Raw genomic sequence first — 16,786 nt, forward strand, 5'->3', positions numbered from 1 at the left:
GATTCATTGATTTGTTCTTTCTCCATTTAATTGGAGATATTCAGAGATATAAATTTTCCCCTTAGTACTATCTGGCTGCATCTCACAAATTTTGGAATATTGTTTTACTATTTTCAATCTCTGATGAAATTATTGATTGTTTCTATGATTTTTTTCTTTGACTCACTCTTTAGGATCAGATTATTTGGTTCCTAATTAATTTTTAATCTGTTTCCATGAATTGTTGAATACAATTTTTATTACATAATTGTCTGAAAAGCATGCATTTAATATTTTTGCTTTTCTGCATTTGATTGTGAGATTTTTATGCTCTAGTACCTAGTTAGTTTTTGTAAAAGTACCACTTACAACTGAGAAAAAGATGTATTTCTTTATATTCTCATTCAATTTTCTCCAAAGATCTATCATATGTAACTTTTCTAAAACAGTATTCATTTCCTTACATTATTTCTTCTTTATCCTATGGTTTAATTTATCAGCTTACAGAGGAGAAAGTTTTCCTATACTCAACTTGATTTACTATTTATTTTATCCTAAAATTCCATCAGTTTTTCCTTTAAGAATCTGGAGCCTATTCAGTTTGGTGTACATATGTTTAGTATTGATATTACTTCACTGTTGATTGTGCCTTTGTGCAAAATATAGTTTCCTTGCTTATCTCTTTTCATCGTCTATTTTTGTGTCAGAGATCATAATTGTTATCCTTGCTTTTTTCATTTAATCTCGATTGTAAAATAACAGATTGTGCTTTAGTGCCTTATATTAACTCCATATATGTCTCCTGGCTTTGGTTTCTTATTTAAAAAAAAAAAGAAAAGAAAAAAAAAACATATTGTTGGATTCCAGTTTCTAATCCACTCTGATATCTACTTCCATTTTATGGATAAGTTCATTTCACTTACATTCACAATGATGATTATTAACTGTGTATTTTCCTTCTATTTTTTCTCATTTCTCTCTCTCTCTCTCTCTCTCTCTCTCTCTCTTTCTCTCTCTCTCTTTCTCTCTCCCTCCCTCCCTCCTTCCCTCCCCCTCCTCAACACTTTGTTTTGCTTCTGGCCACTGCCTCCTTTACTTTGTCATCCCTTCTTTCATGCCTCTATGTATCTTTTCTTACCACCTTCCTCTCATAATTCCATTGTGTGAGATAAGATTTCTATACTTAACTGAATGTGTATATTATTCTTTCTTTATAGCCAATTCTGATGAGAATAAAGTTCAAATGTTGCTCACCACCACTCCATTTTCCCCTCCACTGGAAAAGCTTTTCCCTGCAGGCCCCTTTTAGGTAAGGTAATTTTCCCTATTCTTCCTCTTCCTTCTTCCTATGCTCCATTCATCCCTCTTTCCTCACCCCATAAATGTTCTTCTGAAATAAGTCCATCATAGTCAACTCATGCCTTCTGTCTATGAATACTCCTAGCTGCACTAATTATGATAAAGTTTTTAGGAGTTACAAGTGTTACCTTCCTATGTTATCTTCCTATATAGGAATGTAAAGAATTTCACTCTATTGAGTCACTTATGGTTTCTCTTTTATGTTTAGATTTTAAGCTTCTCTTGAGTCCTTGAATCTGAAAGTCAAATTTTCTATTCAGCTCTGGTCTTTTCATTAAGAATGCTTGAAAGTCCTCTCATTTAATATCCATTTTTTCACCCTACATGTGTATATATGGGTGTAGGCACATATGCATATATGCGCAAACACATATAGAGGTATCGTGGCATTTATACCTATATGTCCATTGAAGTAGAAATTCTGTATTTTGCTATGCTAGGTTATGTGTGTGGTATGCTAAATAGAAAATTGAACATAATGAGAAGAAAGCTATTTTAAAACAGACCTTGTTAGAGGTAAATTGCCAGCTTTAGAATGATTGGACCCAATCAGAATGTTATGAGATGATATGATATGATACACATAAAAAATAGATGCTTGTGGTAAACTGAAATTAAAAAGAATTGTACCCACTAGAGAAATGATCTCAAACTATGACTCAATTAAAATCAGCTCACAATTGCCAAATGGATGGTACTTTTCACCATTGAGAAGTTGCCAAGTTAACAACACTTAACTCAATAGTTTCAACTACATATGGCACTTAAATTGTGTCTTTTTGTTTTGTCTGGATCCATATAATGATATATTTTCAAATAGATTGTTTAAATAATTTAAAATTATTATAATTTCTTTATTTAGTTTGGAGAATTTTAATGACAATCACAGAGTATGACTGTTTATTCCAGCTAACAGACTATGAGTAATAAATGTTTTCTTTGATCATTCTAAATCTTGTTCAACCATAGATAAAAGTCCTCCCAAAACATAAGGTACGGGCTATTGCAGTAGGGCAGAGTAAAATAGCTGAAGGGATTTGGTTCTCATTAAGTTACGTAAAATCAACCAATTCCAGTCATAAATTTTAAAATTTTCTTAAAAATCAGATGATTTTTATTTTCCCCTAGGATGATCTGCTAGAGGTACATTAAAAATGAAGCCACAAGTAACTGGTGAGGGATAATGGGACAATAACTTCTGCCCAAAAAATTTTAGTGAGTTTCCTAGAGGTTAATATGTACTGAGAAGTCACTGTTAGTGCATGCCTGCTCTAACATATGTTACCAGGACAGGGTGGTACTGCAGAAATATTCGAGTCTTGAAGTCAAAGGATCTTCATTTAATTCATGAATTCTTACCATTTACAAGTTTGAGAAACTGGGAAAATCACTAAACTATTCTGAGTTTCAGTTTCCTCATCTGTAAACTAAGTATGACATTTGTCTTATCTTTTTCCTTAATAAAATTACAGGGATCATATGAGATACTATATGTAAAGAACTATGTAAATCTGGGCTATAATGGATACATACTTGATTCTCAGGACTTGAGACCCTGTCTTTAAACATTATGGCAGATATAAAGGGAAATGAGGGAATTTCCTGAATATCTCAGGATTATTTTTTTCTACCTTTATTTTGTCTTCATAATCCCTGTGGGCATAATTTGTGAATGGATTTTTGGTTCTGTTTATTGAGACAAGTCAAAAGGATAAATTATTAGATAAAATCCTGCTGTCATAATTTTTTAAAATAATATTTGTCAGAAAATAATGAGATTGCTTTCAATTAAGTTATTATCAACCATTCCAACTCTTTGGGATTGCACTCAACTACCAATTTTTCCTTCTCCTATTGGAGGGAGGGTTTTCTAAAAATCCCTCATTAGATAGAGAAGGGAATGAGGGTAGCAGGGTTTGGCTAGGCTCTAGCCAGAAAACTCTGGCCAACATGACAGTTTGAAGGATACGGACATCACTCAACCTTTTGGCACTAAAATCTCTGCTTCGAATAATTACTCTAAAAATCATATAGGTTCAAAATTTGTCCTCAGGAATCAGAGTCCTTGAAACATATATCTTACAACTTCAATAGATTTATGATCTTAACATTGTGGGGGTATATTTCCTCAGTGGTACAATATCACTTCTCACTCAAGTCTACTCATTCACGGTGTGTGATTTTTTTTTTTCATGACTTCTGAGTAATCTTCCAGGAGGGGTGAGGAATGAGAGAGTCTTCCTCTAGGACTTTCACCATTATTTGAGTACCAACAAGGATTTTGCACTTTCCACCTGTTGTTCTATAATCTCCCCAAATAATTGGCCTATATCCTCTTATCATACTTCTCCCGGATGGCAACTTTCATAACAAAGAATTACAAGGATTTCATAGATACGCAGTGCTTTTTTTTTATTTAGAAGTGATTGGAGTTTCCAAATTTCATTAATGTGGGGAATCCCTGATTTTTCACAGAGTCACCCTGTGTCAGAAGAAGCATTTGTAAACAGATTTTCCAGTCTATGACTCTCACTCTCTTATGCATTGTGCACAGTGATTTGCTTTCAATGATCTTTTATTTTTTTAATTTATTTTTTGTAGTAATGGAGTCCCTGATTTTTCAATTTTTTCTGAATCTTCTTTTTCAGAATAGTTTAAGAATTGATATCTTGACACTTTCAAAATTTTATTTACTCCACAATGTGGGATGTGTGTGTGTGTGTCTATGTGTGTGTGTGTGTGTGAGAGAGAGAGAGAGAGAGAGAGAGAGAGAGAGAGAGAGAGAGAGAGAGAGAGAGAGAGAGAGAGAGAAGAGGAGAAGGGAGGGAGAAAGAGAGAATTTGAGTAGGTCCTGTTCTTTCACCTTTGTCTTTGTTAGCATTTTGGAGACTGATCTATAAGACTTCAAGTTTGGTAGTCTCCCTGTCTCCTATGAAGAACATAGCTTACTAAAGAAATGTCCACTGATCGATTCCATTTTTGATCTGCTTATTATCTTGTTTCCAGTTACAACTCCAAATGTTCTTGTAATAATAGGTCTTTATTAAATATCATGAAAAAATTTCTACAAACATCTTTCTCTCCACAGTTTTTCATTATTTCATGATGGTATACTGCTTATAGTTTGACACCACCTTCCCTTATATGTTTTTGCAAACGACTTTATTTCCTAAACCAATTTTATTGTTGCCTGTCATATCTCAATTCTCAACTTTTTCATTTCTCTGAAACATTTGGCATTGTTCCCCACCTTCTAATCCTGAATAATCCTTCCTGTCTAGGTTTTCATTACGTTACTTTCTCTTCATTTTCTTCATAGTCTTGTCTGTTAAATCTCCATCTTTGCCATGCCCCCTAAATGTGGACATCTACATGGGTTAATTCTTTCCTCCCTCTTCTATTATTTTCTCTAGACTGTCTTCTGAGGTAATATAATCAGCACCTAGTTACCATTTTTACGCAAGTGATTTGCACTTCTATCTAACTCTAATTTCTCTTTGGAGCTTCAATCTCACATTTCCATCTCCCTTCAACATATCCAAAATAGAATTGTCTTTTCCAAAAAATGTCTCTTTTCTTCCTAAGTTCTTTATTGCTGCTGAGATCATGATCCTTGTTCAGGCTTCCAAGTTCACAACTAGTGTCTACCTCAACTCCTCACTCTCACTCACACTACAAATCCAATGTTCCCATATATTTTGTTTTCATTTTCACAACAGGTTTCTTATACATCCTACTCCCTGCCCCTAAGATAACTACTACGCTAGTGCAGGCCACCATCACCTCTTGTACATACTATCCCGGTAGTCTTCTAGATTGTCTTTCCCCTCTCTTATCCAGAGCTGCCAAAGTGCTTTCCCTAAAATGTAAGTATAATTTATGAAAGAACTAAGGGTGGAAACAAGGAAAGTAGGAATAAGAATTTATTAAACATCTACCACACACGGTTGTGCTATGCCCTTTTGATTCTCACAACTCTGGGATGTAGGTGCTATTACTATCTTGATTTTAAAGATGAAGACACAAATACATAAAGGCGAATAGAGGTTAGATGATTTGCCAGGGTCTCAGCTAGAAAGTGCAGGAGACTTTATTTTAAATCAGATCTTTGTTACATCATGCCTAACACTCTATCCATTGTACTAAGCCTGTAAGCATTTAAAAGTTTACCTCCTTTCTAGTCTACAGGTACCGTATTGAATCCTTCATTATCATGTAATGTACCTGATAGCATAGCCTCTTTTGTGTATTTCTGCCTTTATTTATAACCCTAGCACTTAGTGTAGTCCCTGGCAGATAGCATCCACTTAATAAATCCTTGTTGATTGATTATAAGATCAACAATTTGATCCCTATGGTGGTTTCTGAGTTCTTTTGACTTCTTCATTGTGGTAAGTGCTTTATAAATGTATAAAACGACAAGTATCTATGTTGAATTTTTTTTGCTTCATTTCCCATTTTTCAACATCAGAAATTCATTTAATTAGGTCTGGTTGGAGCTGTTGAAATTGAATTCATTATTATCCTTCCTTCTGGTTTGGTGTTGACTTTGCTGTTTCATTTATCTAGTCAATATAGGTACAACTAGATTACAAGCAGCTGATTTAGAAATGACTCCTGAAATGATAATCAATAATTTTCTTCTTGTAAAAGTCCCTTTAAAACAGTAACAGCAACAACAATAAAAACTAACACTCTATCACTTACATATTCAGCTTCTGACTCATTAGGACTCAATGGTTTTGACATCAGAGGACCCTGGTTCAAATCACACTTACTACCTTTGTGTCTATAGCCAAGTCACTTCACATCTCTTGAACTTCTGTTTTCTCATTTACAAAATCAGTGCTATATGTCTTTTTGGGTACTTTCCACCTCTAAAACAGTGATCATATAATTCCATCATTAACTAATGAAATAGGCATCACCTCTTTGGGACTCGTTTCTTCATTTGTAAAAGATGAGTATTGATTCAGGTGAGCCCTAAGATCCCCTTCTAGCTTTAAAATGCTATAATGCTATGATACAAAGTATGATTTACATTCTAACACTGATGAACATGCTGAACAGCCCTAGGCATATATGCTTATGAAATCAGGCCTTTGAATCACCGATATTAGAGTCAAAAGTTCAAAAGCTCTGCTTCTGTCCTAGTTCTGTCACCTGCATAGTGACAGTGGCTAAGGTGATGGATATAATGTCAAGATGACCTGAGTTCAAATTGTACTTTGTACAACTTCTATCTATGTGTTCATGGGCAGGTCATTGTACTGGGCCTCCATTTCCTTCCCTGTGAAAGTGGGAGCAATAATTGTACAAGTCACCTTACATGGATCTTTTGTTGTTCAGTCATTTGAGTTGCATCCAACCCTTCACAACCCCCTTTTGGGGTTTTTTTTTGGCAAACATACTGGAATGGTCTGCCATTTCCTTCTCCCTCATTTTAGAGATGAGGGTATAGAGGCAAACAGAGTTAAATGACTTGCCCAGAGGGTCACATAGCTAGTAAGCAGGTGATGCCAGATCTGAACTCATGTCTTCCTGACTCTAGGCCAGGTGCTTTATCTACTGCACCACCTAGCTGTCCCTTACTTGGATCTTGACAGAAGCAAATGATTATGTAAAATGATGTGTAAAATTATATACACATATATGCTATATATATGTGCGTATATGTGTGTATATGTCTGTATGTGTATATGTATATATATACATATGCTTATGGTACACACACATATATATTTTTTTCTCGTTATTTCTTGTCAAATCAACCTATATTTATTGAGAGTCTACACTGCAAAGTCACTGTTATGCTAAGTGAAAAAAGGAAAAAAAATAAGCTCTCAAGGATGTTACAAGTCTAATTCCACATCTCTTCTAGATATTCAGCCTTAAAATTCATATTTTGATGTATGAATACATTTTCTTTTTTATTTGTAATACACTTATTGTTTTTAAAAGAATTTTTTTGACTTCTTACTTATTTGTCTTGGTTGGCAACTTCAGAGAGAAGTAACCTCATTCTTAATGTAAAAATGATTTACTCTTATAGGCTAGTCTTACACTAGTCCCAAGTACAGGGTAGAAGATCTAGAAAAAGTGAATTAACGAGGCAGATGACAACAATGTCTTTTTTTTTTTTACTGAATACACATAAACACCAGCAAGGATATACATCAGTAGGATCATCTTTCCAGGTCACTGCTTATAGGCATGTACTCAAATCAACCACAGTAACAGCCTTTGCAGGAATAAAAAAGTCCAACAGGTCCAGAGCTACATTGTGCACATTTCATAAAAAGTAGACCTTAATTCATTTAGCTTATTTCTATTGCATGTATCCTTGACTAATAACTAAGCATATGCTTTAAATAATTAATGCTGGGTTCCTAGTCTGTTTTTTGGAGTCCAGATCCTCATAGAAGGAATAATGCTGAAAACACAATTATTTTCATATTATTCAACATCTCCTTCCACATATTTTTCTCAATATCACATCTTTTTATTTGTCTGTTTTGTTATGTAAACCTTCATGGAATATATTTCAGAGGAAAGATGATGTTTAAAACATATTTCTGTGACTCAAGGCACAGAATAATACATTCATTTCCATAAAGATCCAAAGTGGGAATATGTTTTGCTCAGGTATGCATATGTGTTCAATAAAAGATTGTTCTTCCTTTTTGCAATAAGGAGAAGAGACAATGAGAGAAAAGAAGGAAAGACCTTTTAATACACACATATATATGCATATATACATACATATTTAATGCATAGAAGTCCTCACCTTCCATTCCCACTCCCTGTACCATGAACACAGTGATTTCTGTCCCTAACAATATCCCCTAGTCCCAGTCCAGCCCACCTACTTGGCCTAGAGCACCATCACTCAGGTAGACATGTTCAGTACAGTTGATGCTCCATCCTCTGCCTCAAAACAAGGAGTACAGAGATGAAACCAGTAGCAGTGAGGAAGATCTGGTGGAAGTTTTTTCACTTCTCAAGAAAAGAGTAAGATCTTGGGCATCAAAAATGACAAGAGCTTCAGCATCCTTGCTAGTGGCAATATGACCCACTTCCCTATAAAAGGGAACCAGGATACTATGGGGAAGGATGAATAGAGATCACTTCAAGGGGTATAATGACCTCACAAAAGTTATTAAGCTACTTCACAAATGGATCCATTGCAGATAGAACAAGGGAGTATCCATACATGGGAGAACAAATGGAATGTCTTGAAGTCCTTTACGCTAATTCTCGGAGCAGAAAGAATAGAAAGAAAAAGCAGTAATAGAGCTGGAAAAATATTATGCATGCAAGAAAAAAACAGCTACAAAAAATTAAAAAATAACAAGGAAGCTGAAGAAGCTCTTGTAAATTAGACTGAAGAGACTTCTCCTGATACTGAGTGAGACAGTATGGTTTGACTGTACTACTTTAATCCCAAGTCAAGCTAGCAAGCCAAAGATTTCTCCATCTTATGTTTATTCCACATCATTAAAATAATGATTTCAACATCTTAATCTTATTGAGCAAAACTGTGCACACTAACTGGATTAGCTATATTAGGGTCTTTTTGGACCAATCTTCTTTACATCTAATCACTGGTACTGAATATTTTCTTCAACTGTTTTCTCCTTGGCATTCCAAGTTAGAGGGAAATGAAAACTCCAAGAATGGGAATTTCTTTTGTTTTTGTGCACTGTTATTTTCAAAGGTACAGACAATAAAAATTATCTTTCACACAATTTTGTTTTGTTTGTTTTGTTTTTAATGCTGAGAAAAGGATAGAAAAGGGCAAAAGAAAACACTGAAAAGCAGGACAGTTTTGAAAGCTACGTGTGGAATTTGTTACATAATTAAAAGGAAAAGCAAGCTGTACCTAAGAAAGATTCATGGCTTCATGTACTATTTTTCTTTTTTTTTTTCTCATTTGTCTATAGTAATGCTCATTTTATTTGATATTGTTAAGTTCGGAAAGAAAAAACATTCAAATATATTTGTGTGTATATGAAATATATATGCATTTCTATGTATATACATACTCCTATAGATATGCTTGGGATTGAAGCTTAGCTTGGAAGTCTCATATGAATGATAGATAGGCAGATGATAGATAGATAGATAGATAGATAGATAGATAGATAGATAGATAGATAGATAGATAGAAAGAGAGACAGATAGATAGAGAGACAGACAGATAGATACTCTTATGAATATTCCTAGACATAAGGTGGAACTTCCAGAGAAACATTAAGTCCTCTGACTTGCTCACATAAATTATCAATCCACTTCTTGCCCGGATATAGCAAGGCATAGAAGTAGAAAAACAAATATTTAGACTAATAAAAATCCTACTGCTCATTTGACAAGAAATAACAAAATTCATTCTTTCCTTAAAAGCTTTCAATGATGGCCATTAAGCCATGACTACACAAATACAGCAAATTCCTATTAACTCTTGCTAGCTATGCATTTTTTTCTGGCACCCATCAGTGCCAGACTAATATATTGGGCTAAAAACAAATATCGAGCCTTAAACCAACCATACACATGGGAAGAAAATCTCTTTGCCAGATGTCTCACTTTTGAAACACATTTTGCTACAGGATACTTGCCTTTCTACAATTTGCATTTCAGTTTAACTATTAGAGTTAGAAGGAGTTTAAGGAAGATGTCACTTACTCCCAAGAATATGACACTATATCCACTCAAGCATTTTCTTCAGTCATCAAAAGTTCTCAATATTATGCATTCATTAAATTGTTCACTCATCTTTTTCTCTGTGCACCAAATATTTTCTACAATGACATCATCTATGTAGTGGTTTCAGACAAAAAGTATCACAGTAGATAAAAAGCTGGCCTTAGAGTCAAGAAAACCTAGATTTAGGTGTCACCTTTAAGAATTTTTCAGTTCAGGCAGCTACTAGAACAACAGCAGAGAATTTTGTAAATGTCACCTGAGTTACACATGAAAGAATGAAGCCCAAAATGTAGATATTTCGATACTGTTTCACATTCAAAGTATATGTACCAATGGTTAGCTGATCACACATTTTATAATACTACATTATATATTATACCCTATCAAAGGGACAACTGTTAAAAAAAAGAAAGATATTGTCTCATCTAACCCTCTGCTGCCCTGAAATTTATCCAAACATTTAATTATATTCCTTACTAAAAGGCTACCAGAAAAGTAACATGAGAGCAATAAAACATTATTTGGGTAATCTGAGCAGTTCAGCAGCTATGATCCGAACCAATATTGACATTTTAGAAGTTAGAAACCACAGAAAATCACATATTTAGATCAAAAGAGAACCTGAGATCATCTTGTCCAACCCCCTAATTTGAAAATTGGGCATACTGAAGCCCAGAAATTTTAAGTGACTTGCCTAAGGTGACACAGGATGTAAACAGCATAGCCAGGCCCTCTAATTCCAAATGCAGCTCTCTGTCCCCAAAACCATGAGGAAGCTGATGTTTTAATAGCGAGGTGAACCCATTATTTATTTTACGGCATTTCTGAGGATTGCATTTTTGAAACAGAAACCATATTACTTCAAGGAGTGAGTTATATAGCCACAATTTAAGCATGACATTAATTTCAGCTTAACTTAAAAAGAAATTTTCTGATAATAAGTGTTATTAACATGGAAATGGATAACCAAAGGAAGTTGTGGAATCTCCCCTGGAGGTCCTTAAAACTCTTCCCGGATTCTCATTTGTCTTGGATAATTTAAATCTAAACCAACAAGAAAGCAGGTGGAAGAGGAAAGACAGATTAAACAAACTCATCAGATCACTGCTTTGTTTTGTTTTTAATGACTGTCGCCTCTAAGTTTCACCTTATCATAAAAGCTATAAATTCTGATGAAAGAAGAATATTTCTCCTTCTGATATAATTTTCTATGTGCACCAAAATGATCAGGTCACTAAATATTTTCTACAGTGATGTCATTTATATAGTGCTTTCAGACAAAAAGTGTCATGGCAGATAAAACGTTGGTCTTAAGAGTCAGGAAAACCTAGGTTCAGGAGTCACCTTTAATAAATACTGGCTTTGTGGCCCAGAGTAACTCATTGACTTGCTCTGTGCTGCTGCTAACTCTCTTAGACTGAGACCTGCAGAGAAGGTGCCAATGTGCATTGGTAGGTGTTTCTTCCTCAAGAGTTCTCTATGTCAATAAAATCAAAGGTCTTCTCCCTCGTTGTGGTTTTACCACTTAGAATTTTATTCTTATTGTCAGTGTCCTAATTATTTATTTGCCAATTCAGTGGATATTACTATATATTATATTGATGAGATATTTCATACATTATGAAAGGAAAATTTTGTATATTTATATTGATAAACACTAAGCAAAAATTTAATGAATGCATAGTTTTCAGTTGGGCATACAACAGTCAGTGAAATTCAGCCTCAAGATACACCAGCTATTACAATGAGGCAGCTGGATGGTACAGTGGATCAAGTTTGAGACTTGGAGTCAGGAAGACCTCAGCTTGAATCTTGTGTCAGGTACTCTCTAGCTATGTGCCTCACTTTTCCTCTCTATGATGCAGATAATAAAAGCGCCTACCTCAGAGTGTTGTAAGGATTAGGTAAGTTAACATATGTAAAGTACTTTGCAGACCTTAAAGTCCGATATAAATGCTAGCTATTATTACATTGTAAATGCATAAGCTACAAAAGATAGTTTCATATTTCTGAATTTTGTTAGCAATAAAAGGAACAGATACAGATTATTTGTAATGTGATTATATATGCATATATATGTATGTATATTCACACATATACATGTATACATATGCACTGAGAACAGTGATTTAAAAGCATTTTGCCCAATGTACATTTTTATGAAATTTTCTCTTTCAATTTTCTTTCAATGAATTTCATTGATAAAATACTAGCAAATGATTGTATTTATCACATGCTTTTCATTTTTCCTCTGCCTGTCTGTCTTTCTCAGTTCAGGCAGCCACTAGAAAAACAGCAGAGGATTGTGTAAATGTCATCTGAATTACATATGAAAGAATGAAGCCTGAAATGTAGATATTTCAATACCACTCTACATTGAAACTATGTGTGCCAGTGGTTAGCTGACCACACATTTTATAATACTGATTTGGCACAATGTCCTTCCTGAATGTGTCCCAGATGTTACGTAAAGTCCTGTACATTCACAAAAAAGTGTATGTATGTGTGTATGTATGTATATATATATATATATATATATGCACAAATATAAAATATACATACACATATACGTGTGTGAGAGAGAGTATGCGTATAAAACAAAGGCCTTTAGGGCTCTACTAAAAGCTTCCATTTAAACCATATTCAAGTTTTCTATTTTTATAAACATTTAAACTGTTTTAGTAAACATTTATAAAACAATAGTGTCTTACAGACTTTAATAAATCTGACAGCTGACGACATAAATTTTCTGGATGATGACCAAGTATATGTTGATGCAGCTGTTGCAATAGTAAGACATACATACTGAAGCCTAAACTAGTTGAGTATATATATGTATATATATATTTTTTTCTTATTTATAAGAGGCACTAACAGTCCATGATTTATACTGAGTACATAAATTCTAGTTTGCCAGTAAAAATATAGTCAAATTTAAGCTCCGTAAAAATTGAAGGCAAGTAATTCTCAACTGAACACATAAATGTTTAAACTAAATATGTAAGTATTTGTTTTAAAGATAAATAGCATGCCCCAAAAACCAGCAGTGGTGTTCCAAATTGAAATGAGTTTGGTATTAGAAAATATACATATGGATGAAATACACTAAGAAATTCCTCAACGTGATTTGTATGCCACACATTCTATTAAAGTATGAGTTAAATACTTTTCAGCATGTTGATAATACTATATAGTAATGTAGAGTTCAAGGCAATGTATAATGTGCCTCTTTCATTCTTGACAGAGGCAGTGTAGTTAGAGAACTTGCCTTCAGGCAGTTAGGTGGTGCAGCAGATATAGTATCTGATCTAAAGTAAAAAAAAAAATGTAGTTCAAATCTGGCTCCAAACACTATCTGTGTGACTCTGGAGCAGTCATTTACCCTCTGTTTAACTCAGTTTCCTAGTTGTAAAACAAATGGAGATGATAATGATAGCAGTAGTCCACAAGGTAGAGAGCTGAGTAGACAGTTCTATCCAGTGGATAGAGTTCCAGGACTGTAGTTAAGAAGACTGAGTTCAAATATGACCTCAGGTACTTACTAGCTGCCTGAGCCTGAGCAAATCACTTAACTTCTGTTTGCCTTCATCCACTGGGAAAGGAAATGGCAAACTAATATATTTTCCAAGCCAACTCCATGTACAGTATGGCTAATGAGATCACAAATAATCGGGACATCCCTGAACAACTGAGAAACAAAAACGACACCCTACAAAGTTGTTGATAGAGTAAAATTCAATAATACTTGCAAAGCACTTTGCAAACTTTAAAACAACTGTGCATAAGGTTAAAGTGCTATATTCATTCTCATCTTTATTATTACTGTTTCCTCTAATATAGCAACCATGTATCACTGGGTCAATCACTTAATATCTTAGTGCCCTTGACGTTAAGAGTCTGTAACTATAAGCATCAGAGAAGGTACAAATCTGTACTAGTAGAAGATCCTCATGGGAAGATCCCTATATCAATGAAACTACTGGTCCAGTCTCAATCCCTTCATTATAACATGATTTTTATTCTCATTCTCTGATAGCATCTTTAGGAAGGGATTCTATTATTCAGGAAAGTTTGATCCATTTCTATTAGTTAATAATAAAATAAAAAAGATCACAAAGGATACATATCATTCTGATAAACTACAATATTAAAAAAGAAATGAAGACTTATTTTAAGAAGGAAAAATGACTCTCCAAATTAAAGTATTAACTGCACTCTTCACTTTTTTATATAACTTGTGTAATAAACTTTGCCTAAAATATTCAAAATACTCAAATATTCAAAAGCATTTTATCCTACCTATATGAATATTCCCTCTGTCACAATGCATACATGTCTGCCCAATCTTTGTGACTTTTGTCCATATCTAATCATAAGTTTGCTGCAAGAAGTATACATCATGTGCCATCTCTTGATATCTCAAACATATCAGTGGAACAAAGAGACTGTCAGTGTTGTATGGTTGTTAAGGACCTAGATTTAGAATCAGAGAGTGATGAATTCAGATCCTCCTTCTGAAAATTTAATAGTTCTTAAGCTACGAGTAAATCACTTTCCCTCTTAGGACTTTAGTTTCCTTATCTGAAAAATGGAAGGGTTTTCAGCTCAAAGTCTTCCATAGTCCCTTCTAGCTCCAAATTAGTGAAACGTCAGTTATTATTCACTCTAACAAAATATTTAAATCTAATCCTTCTTCAGAGGTTATCTGTTTTTTATATGTCATAATGTGCTCACACCTGCCTGTGATGCCAAACACAGCAGCACACCTGAGGACTGATGCTGTGAATAATTTTAAGGGTCTAATCACATAGTATAATGAACATTCTATTTATTCAGCAATAAACTAAACATTGTTCAATAAAGTAACGCACAACATTCATAGCAACATCTTAAGCAAAACATATCATCTAATGTGTGTGTGTGTCTGTGTGTGTGTATGTATATATATATATATATATATATGTATATATATGTATATATATATATATATATATATATATATATATATATATATATACATACATACATTTTCTACTACCCCTTAAGGAAGATCCTAACCTGAGACCCCGTGACTTTGGGGATGCAATGATATATGCTATGCACCATATGACACACTGAGTGTTATGAGATACATATATGGATTAGATGCTGTTTTGGGATTAGTGTTGATTTCTCAGACAGAAGCCCTTCTGTTGGATTTTATGAGTAAATTGAGCTGAAGGGAAGATATCTGCACACTAGAAGGAGGCTCAGCTTAAGCTCCTTATAAGAGCGGTAAAGTGAATTGAGATGATGGCCCTGGTAATGTGCATAAATATTGTTATAGCCCTGTTAAGCTTTGTTTTCCCAGAAACAGAACCTGCGGGCAGGAGTCCCTGGAGCCTACTATCAGGCAGAAGCAGTAAGAGTTTGGAGTGGAGTAGTCCCTGTGAGCTGAGACAAGGAGCAGGAACAGAGAGCTGCCTGCATGTGAACCCAGGCAAAAGCTGGGGGCAGTCCTACAGAGGAGGAGTCATGGGGTTTGGAAGTCAGCCTCAAGTCACTTGGATACTGTGTATTGATTAAGAATGTGAACTCAAGTCTTCCTGAGTCCAGGATCAGCAGTCTCTCCACTGCACTTGTCTAGATGGCAAGCAAGAATCAGAAGAAAATGAGGCTGATTCATTTATAAAGTGGTGGAAAGAAAAATAAATTTGAAGAATTACCAAAATAACCCTTTATAAATATAAAATATAATCAATTTAAACTATTGATTATATCATACTAATCTTACAATACAGTATAATGTAACATAATATAAATAGCTCAGAGGGGAACTAAGAAAATAAACTTATCTTGTTAAAGTTCATATAAATTATAAATGGTTATTAAGATCATAACTATGAATGATTGTTAAGATAATTAAATCATACACTCACAGTTAGTTCTTAGAAGGCCCTGACATAGTTGTAGCAATTTACAATTGGTTGTGTTGACTTGATTTTCTATGTTCACTGAAATTATTACCAATAACAAATATTTTAAAAAGACATTCCCTCTCCTTTTTCTATCTCCTATCGTAAAAGAAATCATGATAAGTAGTCCAGAAAAGAAAGCTTTAAAAAACAGAGAGAAACTTAAGAAGAAAAACATTAGGGGTGCTTCAGTTCATAAAATATAGTTACTTGCAAAGTTTCATAAATACCCTCGCACTGGAACATTCATATGCCTTGCTGATTTAACAACTGCTTCAAATCTCTCCATGCTTTCTTCAATAGAACAATTAATGTTCTTCTTACTGAATGACTCAGATGCTGCCCCAAATACTGACACCTCTGTGGCCCCAGCTGCGATCTGTAAAACATAATTCAAAGGCAAAAATTTGAGACTTGTCAGATGCCAAGTAAATGACATTAGAAGGAAGAAATAAAAACATAGATTTATTTTTCCCCCAAATATTTGGTATGTGATCATTCTCTAACATCTAGCATTTTTAATCTATCACTGTGACTTATGACAATTTTATAAATGGTAATAATTATATAATTATGAGGCTGGAAAGACACTTGAAAAGTTTTAATTCACATATGTTTCTTCTAAGCAATATCTCTTGTTTGCAATAGAAACTACTCTGTTAAAATCAAATTGTCCAAAGCTGGAATTTTAAAAGACATTAGACTCTCATCTCTTCCCACATTAAAGAAGCAATAAGTTTTTTCTTAACTACTTTTCCTTCTATGTGTTCTCCAAGATTGTCTTCTTT

The 16,786-nt window shown here is 34.1% G+C and overlaps 1 protein-coding gene across 1 annotated transcript in view; it reads right to left on the reverse strand.

Annotated features, from left to right (window-relative positions):
- Nucleotides 1–16,786, reverse strand: part of HMGCLL1 (3-hydroxy-3-methylglutaryl-CoA lyase like 1) — a 258,782-nt gene that overhangs the window by 118,024 nt on the left and 123,972 nt on the right. The window contains exon 5 of the mRNA XM_072642501.1: nt 16,229–16,377. Coding sequence (XP_072498602.1) covers nt 16,229–16,377 — 149 coding nt within the window. The remainder of the gene's footprint in view (nt 1–16,228; nt 16,378–16,786) is intronic.

This window comes from Notamacropus eugenii, chromosome 2 (genome assembly GCF_028372415.1).
Source record: "Notamacropus eugenii isolate mMacEug1 chromosome 2, mMacEug1.pri_v2, whole genome shotgun sequence".
Classification (NCBI taxonomy): Eukaryota; Metazoa; Chordata; class Mammalia; order Diprotodontia; family Macropodidae; genus Notamacropus; species Notamacropus eugenii.